This window comes from Choristoneura fumiferana, chromosome 17 (genome assembly GCF_025370935.1).
Source record: "Choristoneura fumiferana chromosome 17, NRCan_CFum_1, whole genome shotgun sequence".
In the NCBI taxonomy this organism is placed as follows: domain Eukaryota; kingdom Metazoa; phylum Arthropoda; class Insecta; order Lepidoptera; family Tortricidae; genus Choristoneura; species Choristoneura fumiferana.
In genome coordinates this window covers 18,069,686-18,092,211 of record NC_133488.1, presented here as the reverse complement: position 1 = coordinate 18,092,211, position 22,526 = coordinate 18,069,686, and the positions used below count along the sequence as shown (strand labels likewise).

The 22,526-nt window shown below is 39.5% G+C and overlaps 2 protein-coding genes across 2 annotated transcripts in view; one reads left to right on the top strand and one right to left on the bottom strand.

The window, feature by feature from the left end:
• Nucleotides 1–22,308, bottom strand: part of LOC141437471 (carboxylic ester hydrolase-like) — a 47,543-nt gene extending 25,235 nt beyond the window's left edge. Inside the window, exons 1-4 of the mRNA XM_074100873.1 lie at nucleotides 22,056–22,308; nucleotides 9,681–9,777; nucleotides 8,914–9,099; nucleotides 7,814–7,999 (exon numbers count right to left, since the gene is read on the bottom strand). Of these exons, the coding sequence (XP_073956974.1) occupies nucleotides 7,814–7,999; nucleotides 8,914–9,099; nucleotides 9,681–9,777; nucleotides 22,056–22,247 (661 nt within the window). The 5' untranslated portion in view covers nucleotides 22,248–22,308. The remainder of the gene's footprint in view (nucleotides 1–7,813; nucleotides 8,000–8,913; nucleotides 9,100–9,680; nucleotides 9,778–22,055) is intronic.
• LOC141437472 (uncharacterized) lies at nucleotides 18,667–19,422 on the top strand. Its single transcript, XM_074100874.1, has one exon. It carries the CDS (start codon nucleotides 18,667–18,669, stop codon nucleotides 19,420–19,422), a length of 756 nt encoding a protein of 251 aa, XP_073956975.1.
• Nucleotides 22,309–22,526: the final 218 nt, after the last annotated feature.

Here is a 22,526-nt window from a genome sequence, read left to right as displayed (position 1 = left end):
TCTCACATTTAAAGTTGGGAAACTCCTTGTAAACAAATAAATTATGTAAAGGTAAAGTTTATACCTACTAAAACTACCGTAATATTGGACTTCGAACTCTGACCTATTTACTGAACAAATATTATCATTATAAGTTTCAGGGCTGACAAAATGGTTTCAATCATCATCATCCCAGCCTATATACGTCCCACTGCAGGGCACAGGCCTCCCCTCAGAATGCGAGGGCTTGGGCAGTAGTTCCCACGCGGGCCCAGTGCGGATTGGGAACTTCACACACACCATTGAATTGCTTCGCAGGTTTGTGCAGGTTTCCTCACGATGTTTTCCTTCACCGTAAAGCTCGTGGTAAATTTCAAATGTAATTCCGCACATGAATTTCGAAAAACTCAGAGGTGCGAGCCGGGGTTTGAACCCACGATGCTCTGCTTGAGAGGCCATAGGTCAAACCACTCTGCCACCACGACAAAATGGTTTGTTTAGATTAATTATAAAATGTAGTGGGTAATTTATTTTCCGCCACTAAGCCGTGGTGGCTTAGTGGTTTGACCTATCGCCTCTCAAGCAGAGGGTCGTGGTTTCAAACCTAAGCTCGCACCTCTGAGTTTTTCGAAATTCATGTGTGGAATTACATTTGAAATTTACCACGAGTTTTGCGGTGAAGGAACACATCGTGAGGAAATCTGCACAAACCTGCGAAGCAATTCAATGGTGCGTGTGAAGTTCCCAATCCGCACTGGGCCCGCGTGGGAACTACGGCCCAAGCCCTCTTGTTCTGAGAGGAGGCCTGTGCCCAGCAGTGGGACGTATATAGGCTGGGATGATGAAGTAGTGTTAGTTTCATGTGTTGCCCCTGAGTGTATACCTAATAGTGCCAAGTGGAAATCGGGTAGGCAATGCCCTGCAGATTTATGTGATACTAGAGTTCACCCGCGGCTTCGCACGCGTTAATTACACGATCTGGTAGTTACAATTGAAATTCCGGGATCTTACAAATTCCCCTGGGAATTCTCAAAATTTATATAGTGGTCTTCATTGAGGTTGTGTTAAGAACAACTGTGCAAAATTTCAAGACCCTAAGCCCAGCGGTTGAAATTTCAAGATCTTCTCCCTGTCCCGTGGGAATATCGGGATAAAAGGTAGCCTATGTGTTATTCCAGACGTCCAACTACCTAAGTACCAAATTTCATCCAAATGAGTCCAGCCACACACACACACACAAACTTTCGCATTTATAATATTATAGTAGGATAAATGAATGAAAAGATTGTTTGTTCATACTCTTTATCGTACAAAAAGGTTACAAAAAAGTGTTAAGTACAAAGGCGGACTTATCCCTTTAATGTAACAAATTCCTAAACAAATAAATCTTTATTAATTAAGTTAATTTTTAAAAGTCGGAAAGCAGCCTTCTTTTAATTATATTATAATCTGATTCATTGATTGATGACAAGATGGAGCGACGACTTGGTTAAGATCGCGGGATCGCGGTGGATGCGGAAAGCACAAGACCGGTCTGAGTGGAGAGCCTTGGGGGAGGCCTATGTCCAGCAGTGGACGTCTTTCGGCTGACATGATGATGATGATAATAATCTGATTCATATAGTAGGTAGTGACTTCCTTACGATGTTATGGTGTTATAAGCTCCAGTGACATCCGTCCTTTCAACTCATAAATAGGCCTAAATTGTCGTTGTTGTTACAGGGTCCTTTTTTACGCTCTCTAATGAAATTACAGATGAAGGAATTGTTCCAACCTAATGCAATACACTATTTTCAACTAATACGGTCACCAAACATGTTTCAAATTACTTCGGCAAACGATCGTACGCTTACGAACGTATTATTCTGTCCGCTTAGTGCGGTGGCTGTAAAGAAAGTATCACATCCCAAAACATGTATTTCTATTATTATTATTTTTTGTCTTTTTTTTTTCTTTAATTGTATAATATAGTTTTTAAGTATTTTATTTGTAATTATATTTTTATGAAAAAATTACTTTCTGCCAAGTTTCTTGCGGCGCATTCTTCTTGGCAATGATGGTCTTTCCGAAAGCGCTGGTAGTTTAAAAACATTACGTGTAAAAGTGCCCATTGCGGCCTATTTACTGAATAAATCATTTAAATTTTGAATTTGAAAATATTTTACTCAAATTATCATCTGGCCAAAAATCATTTGCTAAAACAACTTATCGCAATTTTACAGGTAGTAAATTTATTTTTGGCAAATTATTGTTTCAAATATAATTACTTATTTATGTGTTATATTACTAAGTATTATTTAGTCATATGTTTCGTTTGGCATAAAGCACTCTTCCCAAAATATTGCATGGCACAATAACCTTCTTTTCTGGTAACAGTTCGTGTATGTGGGGGACGCAGTTCTAACCTAACTTACTTTTCTGGTAACAGTTGGTTTCTGTGGTTGGTTCGTGAGCGTTGTGTCATTTTGAACAAACGTTTTTTTGGAGTATAATATTAGCCAAAAAACGTTTGCTTAATAAAACTAGACAATGTAAAATTATGCCAAATAATAATTTGACAAAATGAATAAAATGCGAAATGTTAATATGCTCAAGATTAGTTTGGGAAATGAAACTACTTTGATAAGTTTTTTGGGGTTGTGAAATTTGGCGTAAATATTTCGCCGAAACGGCAGAACACCGCGGGGGCTATCTATATACGCTACTACTACATCTGTATAACTATTACTACTCATATTTCTCGTAGTTTTAAAACCTGGTGTTAATAGACCTGTATCATAAAGAAATAATTAATTAGGCTGCGTTTCCACCAGCGATGTGAAATGATGTGTTGCGATGAATTTTTTTCATGAACCAATAGAAACGCTTCATTTCTCTATCCTCGCTCAGCACCGCTCTAGTGGAAACAGCTGAGCGGAGCGAGCCGAGTTAAATGAAGCGTTCCTATTGGTCAATGAAAAGCACACATTCCCCGCAACACATCCTCGCACATCTTTTATTTTTATTTTCTTTTATTTGACTGGATGGAAAACGAGCAAATGGGTCTCCTGATGGTAAGAGATCACCACCGCCCATAAACATCTGCAACACCAGGGGTACTGCAGACGCGTTGCCAACCTAGAGGCCTAAGATGGGATACCTCACGTGCCAGTAATTTCACCGGCTGTCTTAATCTCCACGCCGAAACACAACAGTGCAAGCACTGCTGCTTCACGGCAGGATTAGCGAGCAAGATGGTGGTAGCAATCCGGGCGGACCAAGCACAAGGTCCTACCACCTGCAAAAGCGTTCGTGCTACATCTATGGTTGAAACGCAGCCGGGCATGTCGGTTTATCTGTTTCATATTATTTAAATATTTATTTTACTACGTTATCTCCCTTGTTTACGCTTGGAGGTAAATATTGAAGTTCTCAATTTATCTTTGAGATAACCCGTCATGACCGTTTCAAGGCGGATCTCTGCTACGGTCATATACCTAAGTATATTATAATTCTAGAAGTAAACAATATCTCCATCTCAATGCACTCATGTACGAGTATAAGTAAGTATACCAACTGATAGTACAGAATTATATCGATATAATTATTTATTGACCTTCAACCTAATTTTCAACCTCGTGTTTTTTCTTTTTTAATGTTATAAAAAAAACTCCAAATTTCATCAACTTCCAGTAATTTACATTTAAACTTTCATTTGATATGAACTTCTAGTAATTTTAGAAATTATATTATATAACGTTTTTTTCACCCGAAAACGCTTTGAATTTTTTTTCCATCCGTATCCCACGGCCACGGCCCATTACTCAACTATGCAGTACAGTGAAATGTAAAACAGTACCACTACCATGAGTTTACAGTGACCGTACTCGATAGCGACGACGTAAATTATTTGTAGAGGCGCTGTACAATTCTCCATACAAATAATTTACACCGTCGCTATCGAGTACGGTCACTGTAAACTCATGGTACTGGCACAGAGGCCGTATTTGCGTGACGTTTCTGAAATGACAGTTTTTGTATGCGAAATCTGTCATTTGATTGCTATCGCGAGCGTCAGAAACGTTAGGCAATTGACAAGATTTCATTTTTTTTAACACCTGTAAATTACTACAGGAATCGAAAGAGTTTTGCCTCCTGTACATGGGGAAATATTTATTATAATGTAACTCTCCATTTAAAAAAAAATACAAAAAATAAAAAATATATCTGAATTTGCCAACACTGCCGCAGAATAGATATGTTTCCTTTGCCTTTTTCACCAGAAAAAGGAGCTGTCATAATTTTGACAACTTCTACGTCAGATTTACGTGATCTTTTTTTTGAATAGAGACTAGACAAAAGTAATGGATCTATTGTGTGGTAATTTTGGAGTTATGCTCTTTTAGCATAAGCACATCTTAAAAATTGTTTAATAAATTAATTAATAATCGTAGCAAAATTTTAAAAATATCAGCGTCTTTCTCTTTCCAACAGAGAAAGGATCAAATTATAGTCTTAGAAATATGAAATCTTGTCAATTGTGACGGCCTCAGTTCAGCTTTGATTACAATTCGCTATAGTGTAAAACAAAAACATCAGTTTTCCGTAAATTTACAATATTATGTTTACGTGTATTATTCTTTTGTATTTGCGTCGCCAAGTGTGGGGAGACCCTTAGGGTGTTTTAGTAGCGGCCCGTATACAATTAAATTGTTCAATATGTGTACGACCTTCAACGAACCTTTTTCCTCAAACAAATGAAACTTTTGCCCCTCTGAATAACTTATTTAGCTAGTTGCTACTAGTTTCCATTGGATAACTATTGAACATTTAATGAAGGTTGTTTTATAGTAATTAGGCTAAATATTTGATAAATCTTCAATCAAACTCTTAAATCAACACTCAAATAGAGTCTTACTCGATACAACACTTTTAGACGATAGAAACAGTTACGTATAATTTCACAGACATGGTTCTCAAAATGCAATAGCCCGTCAATGAGGACTCCCAGGTTTCTGGCCTCAGCGACACAGCTCAGGTAGTCACCTATACATACTCGCGGATTTTGCGCTACAATCGCAGAAATGATTTGCTTTGTACCTAGCACTAAAAATTTGGACTTCAGCGGGTTCAGCAATAGACTATTTTTTCCGACCAGCGCGCTACCCGGCTGAGATCCTGGTTCAGTTTTTTAACAGCTGTATGAACACTATTAGGTTTGCAGGTCACATAGATTTGTAAGTCGTCAGCATAGAGATGGCACCTACAGTCCCTAATACTCTCTGTTATGTCTGCGCTGTAAAGTATAAAGAGGATTACAGGTCACATAGATTTGTAAGTCGGTCGGTCACATAGATCCATTAGGTATTAGGTCCCATCACTAAACGAGTGTCTGGTGTTACGTTACATGCATATGCGTTATATATAAGTTTCTTCACTTTATTGTGCTTTGAATTTTATTAACTGACTATAAAAATCTGATAGGGTAAATTTATTTCGTATACTTAACATAGTTTTTTATATAAAAATATTTTAGGCCAGTCATATTCAGGCTACAACTGAAATATACTTCCGTATATTTAGACCGCGGCAAATTTTTAGGGTTCCGGAGCCAAAATGGCAAAAATGAAACCCTTATAGTTTCGCCATGTCTGTCTGTCTGTCTGTCCGTTCGAGGCTTTGCTCAGGGACTATCAATGCTAGAAAGCTGTAATTTTGCACGGATATATATGTAAACTATGTTGACAAAATAGTACAACAAATTTTTTTTAGGTTACCTCCCATATACGTAACGTGGGGGTGATTTTTTTTCTCATCTAACCCTATAGTGTGGGGTATCGTTAGTCTTTTAAAACCATTACGGGTTTGCTCAGATGATTTTTCGATTCATTGATTTGTTTGCGAAATATTCAACTTTAAAGTGCAAATTTTCATTAAAATGGCTACGGAACCCTATTTTGGGTGTGTCCGACACGCTCTTGGCCGGTTTTTATGAGTAAAACGAAACGGTGTGTAAGTGTCACCCGCACCATGCTAGAATGAAAGTACTGTAGTACAAAGTTAAAGGGCCCTTATTCTGATCCATGGGTAGGAGTGAAGTAGAGCTTGAAGACTCTTGTATGCGGTGAAAAAAAGTCTTCCTGTATAGTACACTGACATAACGACGCCACAGCGTATTAGCGGTACCTATATCGACCGATGAACTATGTACCTATTTCCATGTGATTAATTTCAATGGCGGCTTTAAGTGAACGAATACGGCCTAGAGACAGTTGCTTAGTGAAGCTATGTACAGTCAAGTGCAAAAATAAGTATAAATAAATAAATAAATATTACAAGACAATTCACACCAATTGACCTAGTCTCAAAGTAAGCTTAGCAAAGCTTGTGTTATGGGTACTAAGCAACGGATAAATATAATTATATAGATAGATACATACTTAAATACATAGTAAACACTGAAGACCCGAGAACAAACATTCGTATTTTTCATACAAATATCTGCCCCGACACGGGAATCGAACCCGGGACCTCAAGCTTCGTAGTCAGGTTCTCTAACCACTAGGCCATCTGGTCGTCTAAAAATAAGTATAAATAAATAAACAAATAAATATTACGGGACAATTCACACACAAAGTAAGCTTAGCAAAGCTTGTGTTATGGGTACTAAGCAACGGATAAATATAATTATATAGATAGATACATACTTAAATACATAGTAAACACCCAAGACCCGACAACAAACATTCGTATTTTTCATACAAATATCTGCCCCGACACGGGAATCGAACCCGGGACCTCAAGCTTCGTAGTCAGATTCTCTAACCACTGGGCCATCTGGTCGCCTAATCGAACCACTCAAAAATATTTATTTAATTTATTACTAGCGATATAAGAACAATTATATTATTTTATTATTGTTCAAAGAAACCAATAAGATGAACTAAACATGAAGAAAACAAACCCTGACATAACGAAAATAAAACACACTTTTTGAATAAATTTTGCTTAAGTACCTCATTTAATTTTAATGACCAAAAATGAATCACAAGCACAACCTTTTGTCCACCCAAATCACGGTATCACAGTTATTTTGTATTATTAATTAACATGTTATACGTTTGATTTTGGCGATGAAATTTCACAACGTCAGAGCATCAGAGCCAAAAGGAGCCAAAAAAGTTGCGGATGCTAGGTGGCGCCAATACCCATTAAAGAGCAACGTGACTGTCTAACTAACAGGGCACAGCCACGGTTAAACCTTTGGCCATGATTTTTTCGAAATTCGTACAGGATAAAGAATTTTCCCGAAAGAAGAAAGCCTCATAGTTATTACTACAACGGGGACTTAAATGTAACAAATTATTGCTTCAATTTGACCACATTGCGAAATTGCTAAAGTTTAAAACGATTATGAGAAGTACGTAATCAGTTCACGTTCGTCCACAGTACAGTCAAGGGCATAAATATATGTATGTTACCAAGACGTCAAAAGTATCTATACATCTTTATGTCACTAACCATAAGGTCGATGTATACATTATATTTGACGCTATCATATAGCTACATAGATATCTATGCCCTTCACTGTACGTTTATAGTCGCAACTTTCTGGCCTAGGTGACTAACAAGGCGCGATAAAAAAAAACTTTCCTTTTTTTACATGAAAACCCCACAATGGATGCAATAAGTACCGAAGTACATTTAAAAGGCGGCAACGCATTGGTATCTCCAATGGAGTCGCTTGTGTCTATGAGCGGCGGAGATTTCAGATTAATTACCGTCAGGTAGTCACCGTCAGTAAAAAAAAGAAACTTAAAACATTTATAAGCTTTTCCCTGTTCCAAAAACTAACCTTTAGAAAGAGGCGAGAGATAGTGATAGTGGACGCTGGCTCCTCCAGCGGAGCACCCCGTGAGGGTCACGCTGTCAGGGTTGCCTCCGAACATCATGATGTTGTTCCTGATCCACTGCAGAGCAAACGCTTGGTCCTTCAAGCCTGCGTTTCCTGGCGCGAACTCGTCTCCGGTACTGAGGAATCCTGAGGAAATATCATCGTTATGTTCATTTACCATTTTCGCATGTCGTTCATTATCTGGACAGCTAAGAATTTGAATTTTCGGCCAGTGTTACAAAATAAATAATAGTACAAGTACCTACAAGTACAGAAGCCCCACTCCTTTGATCTGAACGAAAGCCGCCTTCTTATTAGCCTATGCCTAAAGATTTATGGCCGCTCTGAGGTTTTCGATTGTAGCGCAAGCGAAACTGAACGTTAAAGCTGTGTGATAACGGTGGAAATGCATTGGTTTGCCTGCGGCTTCAACGACAGCAAGGGTTTTCAACGTTTTATAAATTAAGTAATAACGTGTTGCGTATTAATCTCTTACATTCATTATAGAAAGCAGTAAAGTCATATTCCTTACCTACTACCACATTTTAGCGTGCGATGCTGCAGCATTATGCAAAATGTTGTTGCTTTGTTGGTAGGATTCTTAAATAGGTTAATAAATAATAAAATAACGCGACAAGTGCGTAAAATTAATAAAATAAGGGCGCGCGCATCACGCGGGCGATCCGTGGCAGTGCGAGCCAACCCCTGAATCGGCCACTCCAGAGTGGCGCCGGGCATCTACTTGTAGCGGAAAACGTAATCGGGGAGTGAGCCGCGCCTGCCGGTGTCTCTGTTTCATAAAACTTTATCGTCTCAAATCTACACCTTTGTTTAATTATAGCGTAAAAAGCATAAAAATAAATAATTTTATAGGCAGTAAATCAAATGCCTTGTACTCCTTTCTACACATCTTAGGGCCAGTACAGACGGACTGTATTCCAGCTGCAAGTAGTGCCGACTGCAATCGAACTTCAACTAAAAATGTATGGGCAGTCGGCAGTTGCGGTTACGTTGTAGTTGGAATACGGTCCGTCTGTACTGGCCCTTGAACTCCTTCTTACCCAGTGGTCCCAATCGGTAGTTAAACGTGACAGCAACGACGTCCCGATCCATGAGGTGGCTGGCATCGTACACGGAACCAGCTCCGTACATGAACGCCCCTCCGTGTATGAACACCACGACGGGCAGAGACGCGCCCGCGCTTAGTTTCGGCGTGTACACGTTGATGTACAAACAGTTCTCTGAGCCTGGGGACCATGTAGGTGAGTAAGTTGGGTGTCAGTCACCTGGAGGGCTACTACGAAATTCGAAAATCGAAGTTCGTATCGTATACCGTCCCTCTCACTCTCGTATTAAATAGTATAATATAAGCAGGACGGCAAAGGTACGAGGTTCGAATTTTGCACTTCGTAGTATAGAGCCTCTGCTAACATTAATACCTATCTGTCATAGCGGAGCATGCAAAAATATCTGATAAACCCTACCAGCACTCCAAATCGAGTCGTATCTATTTATGCACTTTTGTTGTGTCAGATATTGGTGTTGGCTGGTGACTGTACAGTCAGTATAAAAAAGTTTCTGTTTTCGTCCGGCCAACTATTAAACCATACCATAATAAACATTTCACATAGCAACAAAGTGCGTAACTATTGAAAAAAATAACGTTTTAAATCACATAACAATTATTTGGCATAACAAGTTTTATCACAATGTTCATTATGGATTAATATCATTTTGTATAATGAACGAAATGCATACTAAGATTTGATATAACTCCAGCAATGTTCATTTAAAAATAATGAAACGTAATTTCTATGGAGTGACTCACCAGAAACTGTCTGCCGAAAGGGATCCCACTGCATGCAGTCAGGTAGTGTTTTGGTGGCGTCCCACACGCCTGCCCATGGCTTTAAGTGTTGGGGCTCCTGGAAACAAATTATTCAATGTATAAAAAAGTAACGACCACCACAAAGTGGAGTGGAGACCACGAATCAGCCAGCGCAGCGTAGGACGTCCACCAACGAGATGGACGGATGACCTGTGCCCTTAGTGTAAGTTTTTGGTTACAAAATACGTCTCGATCGCGTTCGCGTTAAAATCTCAATTTGTATGGAAACATAAACATCGTAAACGTTCCGCTAGAGGCGCTGTTCGTGTTTCCATACAAATTAAGATTTTAACGCAAACGCGATCGAGACGTATTTTGTAACCGAAAACTTACACTAAGGGTACTGGTTAAATAATTTATAGAATCAACTTTGCGGAGGTCCGTATCAATGAACTAAAAGAATTTATTTTCTCACCCGCGACCTTATGATAGCTAAGTTTATGCAAGAGCTGGAACTGGTGGAGGAACTGCATGAACACGCATATCTTGCATAAACTTAGCTATCACAAGGTCGCGGGTGAGCAAAAAAAATCTAATAAACTAAAAAAAGGACCTTTACATCCCCCTCCACCCGTTAGCTTTACCCCCACCCATCAGTAGGTACTTTTAGTAAGTATATGGTTTAAAACACCATTCCCTACAACTATGCCAAAATTCGCTTACACGAGTTTTTTCCCCTGAGAGGCAGTTTTTGGTCTTCGTTGGGTAGGCTATAAATAACTGACTGACTGATGGATAACGTTCAGCCTAAAACACCAAGGTCCAAATTTAGCAGATGCATATTCCATGTATATCTAAAAAAAAATGTAGCATGGACTTTCTACATACATTCGTCGTTTAATATAATGTCTAATGGACAATTTAAAATGTCTGAATTTTTGCATTTTAGTGTTATTAAAAAAAATCCACTACTCGGTTTAAAGATATAATTTGAACGAGTATAAAAATATTTATGTTTCTTATTATCGTGCAACATGACAGATATAAGATTTAAACTTAGTCCGAATCTCGCTTACCTTGAAAATTGGTCAAGTCATACACCTCAACATTAAAACCCAACTGTAAACGATCAAAAAAAAATTTCTATATTTAGTAGCAACACTGACAACGAGCTGGCTGTCCAACGCGATTACTGATTTTTTGAAGCAATAACTTTAATAATAATTAATGTACCTAGTAACTATAGTCCGTTTATCTACCATAAATAAGTAGGTAAATACCGCGTATTTAGAGGCGATGATTTTTTTACTTGAGATATGTTATAATTTCAATAATTTTGACTAAAAATAGGAAAGTGGCAACATTTGGAAGATACGCGGTGTTATTCAATCAATGCTCTAGTTATACGGATTTGTAGTATCCCGACGATATGTAGTGTGTAGCTTCTGCGTAATTGACTGTACATCATCAGTTCTACACGCTCTACCGTCAGCTTGATTCTGATCGATCATGACGTTTATAAATGGTTTAAAGTGCTCTGTAGGTTCGGGAAATAAGTACGTGCTTTCTTGCTGATTGTATATACAGCGTGTTCATTATATCTAATTGAAAATCTGAAAGATGTTTTTTCATAAACGAAAGTAGAATCGAATACACTATAAATTAAAAGAGGTTGTGCGTGTGTTGTTTTAAATTCCTTTTTTACTGTGCTCAATTTAAAAGTTACGACTATCAAATGTTTTAGCGAGGTTTCATACTATACATAATATGTGTATATTTCATACTATACATATTATGTATATAATTGATCATAAAAATCTGATAGGTTAAATTTATTTCGTATAACTTATTTCTTTATGTTCAAATATTTTACACCAGTCTTATTCAGGCTACAACTGAAATATACTTCCATATATTTAGACCGCAGCAACTTTTTTGAGTAAAACGAAACGGTGCATCAAGTATCACCCGCACCGTGCTAGAATGAAAGCACTGTAAATAGAAACGAACATGAATTCGAATGAATAAGTAACCTGACCCTGAGTACCTGACTGGAGTCTTTAAAGCATTTAATACCCATTTTTGAATAACGTCAATCAGTACCACTACCAAGAGTTTACAGTGACCGTACTCGATAGCGACGGCGTAAATTATTTGTATGGAGAATTGTATAGCGCCTCTACTAATAATTTACGCCGTCGCTATCGAGTACGGTCACTGTAAACTCATGGTAGTGGTAAAGAATAGGTATATTCTGTTTTTGTCGCTCACTTTTATTCTGACGTTTGTCACCAGTTGAAATAAAATTTAATTATGTCAATCAGAACCAGTAAATCTGTTCGTAACAGTTACTGATTTATTTAAATGTCATTACAATGCCGCGGGATCAAAATAAATGAGAATCCATCCCATTAAATCAGATTGCGAACTTGGCTGACACACTCCCGTGTCTAGATAATTGTTACATTTAAATTCATTACAATTTTGACCAAGCTTTTAAGTTGCCGTTGATTGGTAAGATGTGTATGGGTATTTATTTTTATTTAGATACTGTGTTTGTTTATATTCATCAAATATGATGTAAAATTAATAAATACTTAAAGATCCTTTAATAAAGATTATAAAAAATAAATAAAATAAGCCTTTATTGCTGTTTGCTTCTAACTTATTTTACAACAATTAGTGTAAGTTGCAAAAGAGGTAAGAAAATAATTAACTTATTACTAAATCTCCTTCTTGGCATTCGGTCGATCCTCCCCTCATAACAGCTTGTCTTTCGACAAAGGCCTCCTCTAAGGCTTTCCACTTGCTTCTATCCTTTGCCGTGCGTAACCATTCTGGGCCTACTACTTTCTTAAAATCATCTTCCCATCTCTTAAACTGCCTACCTCTGCTTCTTCTGCTTCCTCTAGGGTACCATTCAGTTATTATTCTAGTCCACTTTTCCCTCTTTTCCCTCAACATATGTCCCGTCCAGCGCCATTTCAATTTTCTACATACTGTTTGAACTTTTTTGAATTTAGTCTTTCTCTTTAGTTTTTTCAACTGAATTCTATCTGTTCTCCTTACGCCCAATACACTTCTCTCTATTCCATTCTGACATATATTGATTTTATTTTGCTGTTGCTCTGTTAAGGCCCAAGTTTGGCATGCGTATGTCAGACATGGCAGGATACAGGTATTGAACACTTTGCGCTTCTCTGTCATCGGCATCTCTTTGTTTTTCATTATTTCGCTTAACGACCAAAATCTCTTCCAGGTGTTAGCTATTCTTCTATCAATTTCTCTTTGCATATTGTCTGTTGGTGATATTAATTGTCCCAAGTAAATATATTCGTTAACATATTCTATTTGCTGATTGTTAATTTTTATGACATCTTTTTGTGGAGAGTTGGTCATTATTTTTGTTTTTGATATATTCATTGAGAGACCTGCATTTGCACCTTTGTCTGATAATTGTTGTAGCATTTTTTCCAAGATCTTGGGGCACTCAGAAAAAAGTATTAAGTCGTCAGCGAATCTCAAATGACTTAGTTTCTCTCCGTTTACGTTAAGTCCGAAATTATCCCAATCCAGTTTTACGAAAATCATTTCCAATAATAATAATAATTGGCCTTGACATCTTTTGCAGATGATCTAAGTAGCATCGCGACGACACTTGCGCTCGTGACTAAATAGGCCGATTCGGGACAGGATCCCCCGGCCGCACACGCGACAAGTGTACTCCCCCCCAGGTGGTCGGGGGTTGATGGCCTGCTCGAGACGCCTCGTGCGCTTTTCCTTAAGCATGTGAAACCAGTCGTCATCATGCAGTGCTCGACCTATATGAACAAGGCCCCGCCACTTACTACGATCTTCAGCTAGCTCCTCCCATTGGTTGCTAGGGATTTTAAATGCAACCATGTCGCGCTTGGCAGAATCTTTGAAACGCAACATAGGTCGGCCAACGGGCCTCTTTGCGTCTGCGACCTCTCCTAGCAGAATTTGCCGAGGCAAACGAGTCTGCTCCATGCGGTACACGTGTCCCAGCCACCGTAGCCGCCTCTGTTTGAGTGTAGCCGTAATGCTGGGAAGCTGTGCCACGCCCAGAACAGACTCGTTTGTCGCGCGGTCCCTCCATGTAATGCCCAGTATGCTTCGAAGACAGCGCATATGGAATGAATTTAGTCGACGCTCCTGTTTTGAATATGTCGTCCAGGATTCAGCCCCGTACAGGAGTGTGCTCAAGACACACGCTTGGTAAACAAGCATCTTCGTGTTTACCGTAAGATGCTTGTTTTCCCAAGCTCGTGCACGAAGCCTCCCGAACGTAGTGGCCGCCTTGCCGATGCGGGAGTCGATTTCTGCATCAAGTGAGAGATTGCTCGATACTTGCGAACCCAAATAGCAAAACCTGCTAACCACCTCCAATGGAGCATCGCCAAGCAAGATGGTTGGAGGTTGTGGGCAACCCTGCGCTAATACGACGGTCTTCTTAGCATTAATAGACATCGAGAAGAGATCACATGCTCTGGCAAATTTGTCCATTAGGCTCTGAAGCTGTGCTTGGTCGTGGGCGATGAAAGCAGCGTCATCCGCAAAGAGAAGACTGTCTACAAACAGGTCCTCTCTGCGACGCTTAGACTTGAGCAAGGAAATGTTGTATAACCTACCATCGGAACGGGTATGTAGGTGTATGCCCTGTTGCTCTTCGCCAAAAGCAACCTTCAAAAGTACAGAAAAAAATATACCAAAGAGAGTGGGTGCCAAAACGCAACCTTGTCGAACACCCCTGCGCACTGCAAAAGGCGCAGACGTATCGCCATTGTGCAACACGGTGGCCTCCATACCCTCATGGAATGACTGCACAATCTTCAGGAGTTTTGGAGGACATCCGATTCTCACAAGAATCGAGTACAACCCCTCCCTGCTCACGGTGTCAAAAGCTTTGTTCAGATCAACAAATGCGATGACTAGGGGGGTCTGCTGCTCCCTACACTTTTCTTGTAGCTGTCGAAGAGAGAAAATCATGTCGACAGTTGACCGTTGGGATCGAAATCCGCATTGTGCCTCAGGATATACGCGGTCGGCAAGCCTCTGCAGCTTACCTAAGATGGCTCTTGCGAAGGCTTTACCGACGATGCTAAGTAGAGATATTCCGCGGTAACAATTACAGTCACCGCGATCGCCTTTACCTTTATACAAAGTGACGATGTTGGCATCCCGCATATCCTGAGGAACGTAGCCCGCATCCCAACATTTGGCCAGGAGGTTATGGAGGACAGGAAGGAGGCAATTGATTTTGACAATCTCGGCGCAGACCTCGTCCTTACCCGGACTCTTCCCCAGCTTGAGCTGCTTGACGGCGAGGTCTAGTTCCTCTACTGTGGGTGCGCCATCTAACTCGTGCAGAGTCGCCAGGTTTGGAACAAGATCCACTGCTTCTGGCTTAATGTCCACAGGGCACGAGTAGAGGCCGGTGTAGTGTTCCACCCATCTCGTCATCTGACGACTGCTATTTGCTATAATAGAGCCGTCAACTTCTTTAAGAGGTGCCGTTTTCTTCGGAATGGGTCCGAGAGCTCTTTTAATGCCTTCATAAACTCCGCCAATGTCTCCCGTGTTTGCGCACGCTTGGATACCTTGGCATAATTCTGTCCAGTACGCGTTTGCATAGAAGCGAGAGCTACGCTGGACTGACGCCTTTGCCTTGTTGAGGTCCTCGCGTGTCTTGACACATGGGTTGTGACGGAAGTTTAGGGCAGCTTGGCGTTTTATGTCAATGAGCGGCCGCAAGTGTTCCTGGTTTTCCAGAAACCAGTCCAGTTTTTTAAATTTCTGGTACCCGAAAGCGTTACCTGCGGTATCGGTGAGAAGTGATTTTAACCCCTCCCACTCAGCCCGCGGAGACGCCGAGCCATCCCAGGCCGCAACTTCAGCTCGGACCATGGCCCCAAACGACTCCACTACCTCTGGATCACGGGTTTTAACCAGATTAATCTTTTTTCGGCCCATAGGCTTAGACGAGTGGACCCGCTTAGGGACAAGTCGGACCCTGGCAGCAACAAGGCTGTGGTCAGTGTCACAATCAGCACTGTGAAACGTTCGCGTGTGAAGCGTTTCACGCAGATCCCTCCTCCTTGTAAGGACAAGGTCCAACTGGTGCCAATGCTTTGATCGGGGGTGCATCCAAGAGACTTTCCGCATCAATTTGCCTTTGAAGAAAGTATTGGTAACACACAACTGGTGTCTAGAGCAAAACTCCAATAATCGTTGCCCATTTTCGTTTTGCTTACCAACGCCGTGAGTACCAAGGCAATCCGACCAGGCAGATGTATCCTGGCCGACGCGGGCGTTGAAGTCACCCAAAATGTGCAGTCTGTCAGTCGAGTGCACCCTGCGCACTGTTTCTTCGAGTTGATCGTAGAACTGGTCCTTGGTCTCTGGTTTTGAGTTGAGCGTCGGTGCGTAAGCGGAAATAAGAGTAACAAAGCCGCTTTTGGTATTAAGACGCAAGACCATTATGCGCTCTGACACTCCCACAGGTGTCTCTAGCGCATTGAGTAGGTGGTTACGAACAGCGAATCCTACGCCGTGCTCACGAGTCTCCGAGGATTTCTTGCCCTTCCAGAAAAAAGTGTAGTCGGCTTCACGAATGGACCCTTCTTCCTCGATTCTAGTCTCCTGTAAGGCCGCGATATCAATGTTGAGCCTTTTAAGTTCAACGCTGATAGAAATAGTTTTGCGCAGGTCTTCTGCACAATCAGAGCTTCCACAGGTGTTCGGGAAGCCTGTCCTCATAGTGCGGACATTCCATGTCGCGAAGCGCATGTATGTAGGGTTAGCTCTAGATTTTTTGTTTTTTGATGTTTGAGCAGGTGATTTGATATACAGCGTCAACGTCTAGCTGTCAGGCCCGTGCTCCGTTCACCCAGGCGGAACAAGTTAACGCTGAGGCGGATCAGTACCTTAGTGGTCGGGGGCTGCCCAACTTAAAGCAGGCGGTAACTGATCAGTGGACCTGCGATGGATCCTCCTACTGTCGAGAGTGACCCCTGGCGTTGGCACTTACGCCTATTTGTGCGAACTTATAACCGGTAACTGCCACTCTCCGTGTTGTTTCCCACCTGAGGCAGGCGGGCGAAGTGACCTCTCCGCGGATGCTACTACGCCTGGGACAGACGACTTTATGGCAACACGGGCTTGCCCAGAACCCAAGCCACCCTCTCCTCCTCCCCGGCAGGACCCACAGGAGTGACAAGTCAGTACGTGTGGTGCCGGTTTGGCCGCAGGTGCCTGGCTAGCTAGAGCCTAAGCGGAGGCACCGTTCCGGGTTTGTTACAGTATTCCTTCTAATTCTGGAGACTAGGTGTAATTGTCTCGGTGCAGAGGTTGTGAGAGTTACAGAGGACGCTACTGCCCATCCTTCACATATATCCCTCAATCGCCTCTTACGAAACCCACGGGAAGAGATGGGGTGGTGGTATTCTTGGTCGCCGCCATCACACGGCAAATTTCCAATACAGCTGCAAATATCTTAGGCGAAATTGGGTCTCCTTGACGGACTCCTCTTTCAATTGGGTACTCATCGCCTTTCATTTCCAGTTTTATCTTTGCTGTGCTTTTCCCGTAAATTTTCTTGAGTATGCGTATATACTTTCCATGAACCCCTTGTCTCTTTAATGATTCCCATATATAGTGGTATTCCAAGGAATCGAACGCTTTGTTGAAATCTACGAAGCCCAAGTAGAATATTTTATTGTATTCTTTATATTTCTGAAGTATCTGCCGGAGGACGTGAATATGGTCTAAAGTCGAAAAGTTGCTCCTAAATCCCGCTTGCTCTTTCGGCTGATTTTCATCGAAGGTGTTAGTTAATCTAGATAGTAATATCTTTGAAAAGATCTTATATATATTAGACATTAGGCTTATTGGCCTATAATTGCCAATGTCTCCTTTGTCTCCTTTTTTATGTAATAAAACTATCTCTGATTTTGTCCAATCATCTGGGATATTTTTTGTATTTATTATTTCGTTAAATAGTTTAGTTAGTTTGGGAACGATCACTGGACTTAATGTTCTAAGAAGTTCATTGGTGATTTGATCAGGGCCAGGTGCTTTCCCTAACTTCTGCGTCATAATAGCTCTTTCGGTTTCTTCTTCCAGGATAGGTGGTATAGGATCTGAATCTTGTGTTTCATCTATCACAGTCTCTGTAGCTTTACTAGTTTTGTTTTTATACAGGTCCTTGTAGTAATCCGTAGCAATATTTACTATTTCAAGTCTTTTGCTAGAGCATTTTCCCCGTTTATCCTTCATATTTGGCATCCAATCTTTCTTTGATTCTAACTCTTTAAACGCTTTCTTTACTCCGCCTGTTTTTTTAATATGATATTGGAAAGAGTTTGCCCTATTCTCTTTTCTGTCTTTTCTTATTTGTTCGTTGATCCTTTTACTTATTTCTGCAATATTTTTACGAGTCTCTTTGTTTTTCGTGCCCTGTAGAAGCAATTTTCTTTCCTTCAGTAGTTGAGTTGTTTCTGTAGACAGTATTGTTTTATTACGTGTATTTATTTTTCTGACTTCAGTTTTAAGGCTATTTACAAAATCACAGTATTTATCCTGAGTTGATTTATTGTACTCTTTCCCTTCCGCTACCGACCTTTGAAGTGTAAACATCAACGTCCGATCAAAGTCGCGAAAAAAATAGTTTACAGTGTCATACAATCAAAAGTACTACTGCACAACATCAAAAAAGAAACCTTGAAGTGTTGGAGGTATTAATTGAAGTGAAATCGGCACATTACATCACAAATAAAGAAGAAAGTTCATCTACAACATTTTAAGGTTAGAGGGTAGATGTTCAGAAGAGATTGAACTTGACAACCTTGACAGTTACTTTGTCAGCTAAAGAACGACTGACATATACGCCAGTGTTGCAAGTGTTGAAGAATATTTCTACTAATTTCTACTATTGCGTTTCGTTCCATCCGGAAAAACAATAAAAATGGAGGCACAATTGCAACTTTTGTTTGATAAAATGAAATTGGAAATGCAACATCAAAATGAGGAACTTACTGAATCTATTATTAATAATATGATGGTACGAATGGATGAGAAGCTAATCCCTATTATAGAAGAAAATAAAAGCTTGAAATTAAAAGTAGAAAACCAGGAAAAAGAGTTAGAATTCTGGAAAAGGGAAAGAAGGAACAACAACATTGTAATATTTGGCATGGAAGAAACAGAAAAATCTACACTAGAAGTAATAAATAACATAAAAGAAACCTTTAAAAGTGATATAAATATTGAAATCGAAGAAAACGGAATAAACAACATATACCGCATAGGGAATAAAAATAGAGAAGGTAATAAACCGAGACCAATCCTCTGTTCTTTCGTAAACGGGTGGAAAAAGAGAGAGATAATGAAAAAGAAGAAGGATCTCAAGAAGATATATGTCACTGAAGACTATCCCAAGGATGTTTTGGCTAAAAGGAAAGCTTTACAAGCGGAGTTGGTGGAAGAAAGGAAGAAAGGAAAAATAGCGTTTTTGAAATATGATAAGCTCGTAGTGAAGGAAAATGAATCAATTAGTGATAAAAGGAAACGAGAAACATCTTATTCCCCACATTCTCCGAATAATGTACCTAAAAAACATCAACCTTCCACATCCTTCAAGGGCAATAGAATCAACGCATTTGATGCGATGAGGAATAGATCCAACTCTCTAAGTAACCCTTCTACAAACAAACAACAATAGCAACCAACTCTCGGCAGACGGAAAATACAACAATGTAAAGAAATAGAAACACATACAAAAAAGCAACATCCTCCCCCAAGCCGACTGGTCATCGTGGGGGAAAACGACCAACACCCTCTAAGAATAAAAAATCAAAAAATAAATAACAATTGCGACTTACACATAGCGTCATTTAACGCACGATCACTAAGAACCCCAGAAAAACTAATTGAATTAGAGACAGCAATCAACGAAATTAAATGGGATATTATTGGAATAAGCGAAATGAGAAGATTAGGAGAAGGTATAGAAGATTACGGAAAGTACATATTACATTACAAAGGAGAAACACCAGGTCAGTATGGGGTTGGATTTTTGGTAAAACGGGAATACAGTGACAGAATAGAGGAATTGAGAGGAATATCCGAAAGAATAGCTATTCTAAACATTAAACTTCCCATACAGACTAGCAAAGAGGAATATTGGTCAATAATTCAGGCATATTCACCAACTGAATCAGATAAAAAAGAAGATGTAGACAAAATAGAACTTTTTTACCAAAACCTACAAAGAACTGTTGATACTGCGCACAAAAATGTTATATTAATGGGAGATTTTAACGGTCAAATTGGGGAATGTCGAGCAGGAGAAGAGTATGCTATAGGAAGATACGGCAATGGCAAAAGGAGCAAAAATGGAGAAAGATTGGTGAACTTTGGTTTCGAAAACAAACTTAGTATTATGAATAGTTTTTACAAAAAGAAAAAGAATAAGAAATGGACTTGGACTTCCTCAAATGGATTGTATAAAAATGAAATTGACTATATTATGACAAATAAACCAAACTTTTTTAAAGATTTATCAATCATACATAACCTAAATTTTAACTCAGACCATAAAATGATTCGTGCGACATTACAAGGAACTCAGGTAAAGAAAAGTCGGAGGTTGCAAACTAATTCTACACGTTATGTAAACATTAAAATGAATGAAGAGCAAATGAACAACTTACAAGGGAAGGGAAGGGAAGGGAAAGAGTACAATAAATAAAGATTATACGGGTGGTTTAATTAGAAGCGCTTCTACTGGTTGAACTGACTACAAATTTGATACCTACATAAACAAGGTATTAATAAAATTACTGTATACGTTAGATGACCCAACTTTTATTTTTATTTTAAGTTACTTTATCGCGTTTTTTTTTAGATAACTTCATTGTTAAAAAAATAGTCATATGTTTTGCTAATTCAATTATTTTACTTGATTTCTAATTCTACACTCATAATTTGTTCATGTCAGTTCGTTCTCCGCTTTTAAAAGAAAATCAGTGACAGCAAAACGGTCAAAATATTAAATAAACTATAAAGGTACATAATGTAGGAGGTGGAGGAACTGCATGAACACGCATATTTTGCATAAACTTAACTATATCATAAGGTCGCGGGTGAGCAAAGAAATTCTTTTAGTTCATTCATTTTATAAATATATTAAATAAACGTGGTTGGCTCTATTATCTAACCATGGTCTAACCTATTTTTATAAAAAAATGCTATAATAGATTTGTGACTAACTGGAACTTCTTAACACCATATTTGTTTTTACAAGTTTTTATTTAATTTTTGTTGTGGTTTTTGGGTCAAATCTTGCAAGTTTATTTTACCCGATTGCAGTAGGTAGTCGAATTTACTTGTAATTTGGTATACACATATTCGTACCTTCGGTAGTAGATGGGCATGATTGCCTATAAATGCAAAAATGAGTTCATATAACGTACCTTCCATTCTCTTTTAGGGTTCCAGAGTCAAAATGGCAAAAACGGAACCCTTATAGTTTCGCCATGTCTGTCTGTCTGTCTGTCCGTCCGTCCGCGGCTTTGCTCAGGGACTATCAATGCTAGAAAGCTATAGCTTTGCACGGTTATAAATGTAAACTAAGCCGACAAAATGGTACAATAAAAAAATAAAAAAAAATTTTTTTTAGTGTACCTCATAGACGTAAAGTGGGACTGTTTTTTTTTCTCATCCAACCCTATAGTGTGGGGTATCGTTGGATAGGTCTTTTAAAACCATTAAGGGTTTGCTAATACGATTTTTCGATTCATTGATTTTTTGCGAAATATTCAACTTTAAAGTGCAAATTTTCCCTCCTGAGCATGTCATCATTAAAATCGAGCGTCCCCCCCTATAAAATCTAAACCGGTGGGTGGAAAAATTTGAAAAAATTCAGGATGGTAGTAAGTATATCAAACTTTCAAGGAAAACTATAACGGCTAAGTTTGTTTGAGAATTATTAGTAGTTTAAGAGTAAATAGCAGCCTAAGGTATAAAATATACCTAACTGTGGAAGATTCCGTATAAAATATTTCGTTTTATTATATTATATATTCCGTTTGTCGTAATGGCTACGAAACCCTATTTCGGGCGTGTCCGACATGCTCTTGGCCGGTTTTTTATCAATGAAGGTTATAGAGAAACACCTACACACAACTTACTGAAACTTGCAACTACATACACCTATGAAAAAGATCTACTGAAAATATCGAAACTCGTCGGACCTTTCCTGATCCTGAGTGGAACCGTTTAAATTTGTAATTTTATCAAATATAACTCACGAGAGCTTAAGTTGTATTAGGTTATAGAGCTATTATTACTTACCCTAAACCTATATTTGCCCACAGGCGGCCTCGCATACGGGACTCCTTCGAAGCTAGCATACGGTCTACCCTTAGTAGACACCTTCCACGACCCTTGCAGCACGCCCTGTGTAACCCTCACCACCGGCTTGGACGCCTGCGACCACGCACTGGCCACTACCGTGAGAAACAAAAGAAGCCTGACAATTATCATTTTGAAAATGGAACGTGCGCGCACGCCGGCCGGTCGCTCGCGACTGTTTAATTGAAATAGCTACAGTAAAATTTATCTTGCTTACGGCTGATATCGCTTTTAGTTCAAAGCTTAAGGATACAAACCGAATGCGTTGCGTGGGTATAGATGATTTTGCAGTTAATTCTATAAATAACATAGTCCCGTCGCTCCAGGCTACTGAGTGCAAAATTCAAACATCGTATCTTGCCGTTCCGCTCACGCTAATATTATTTAATACGAGAGTAGGATGGACAGAGT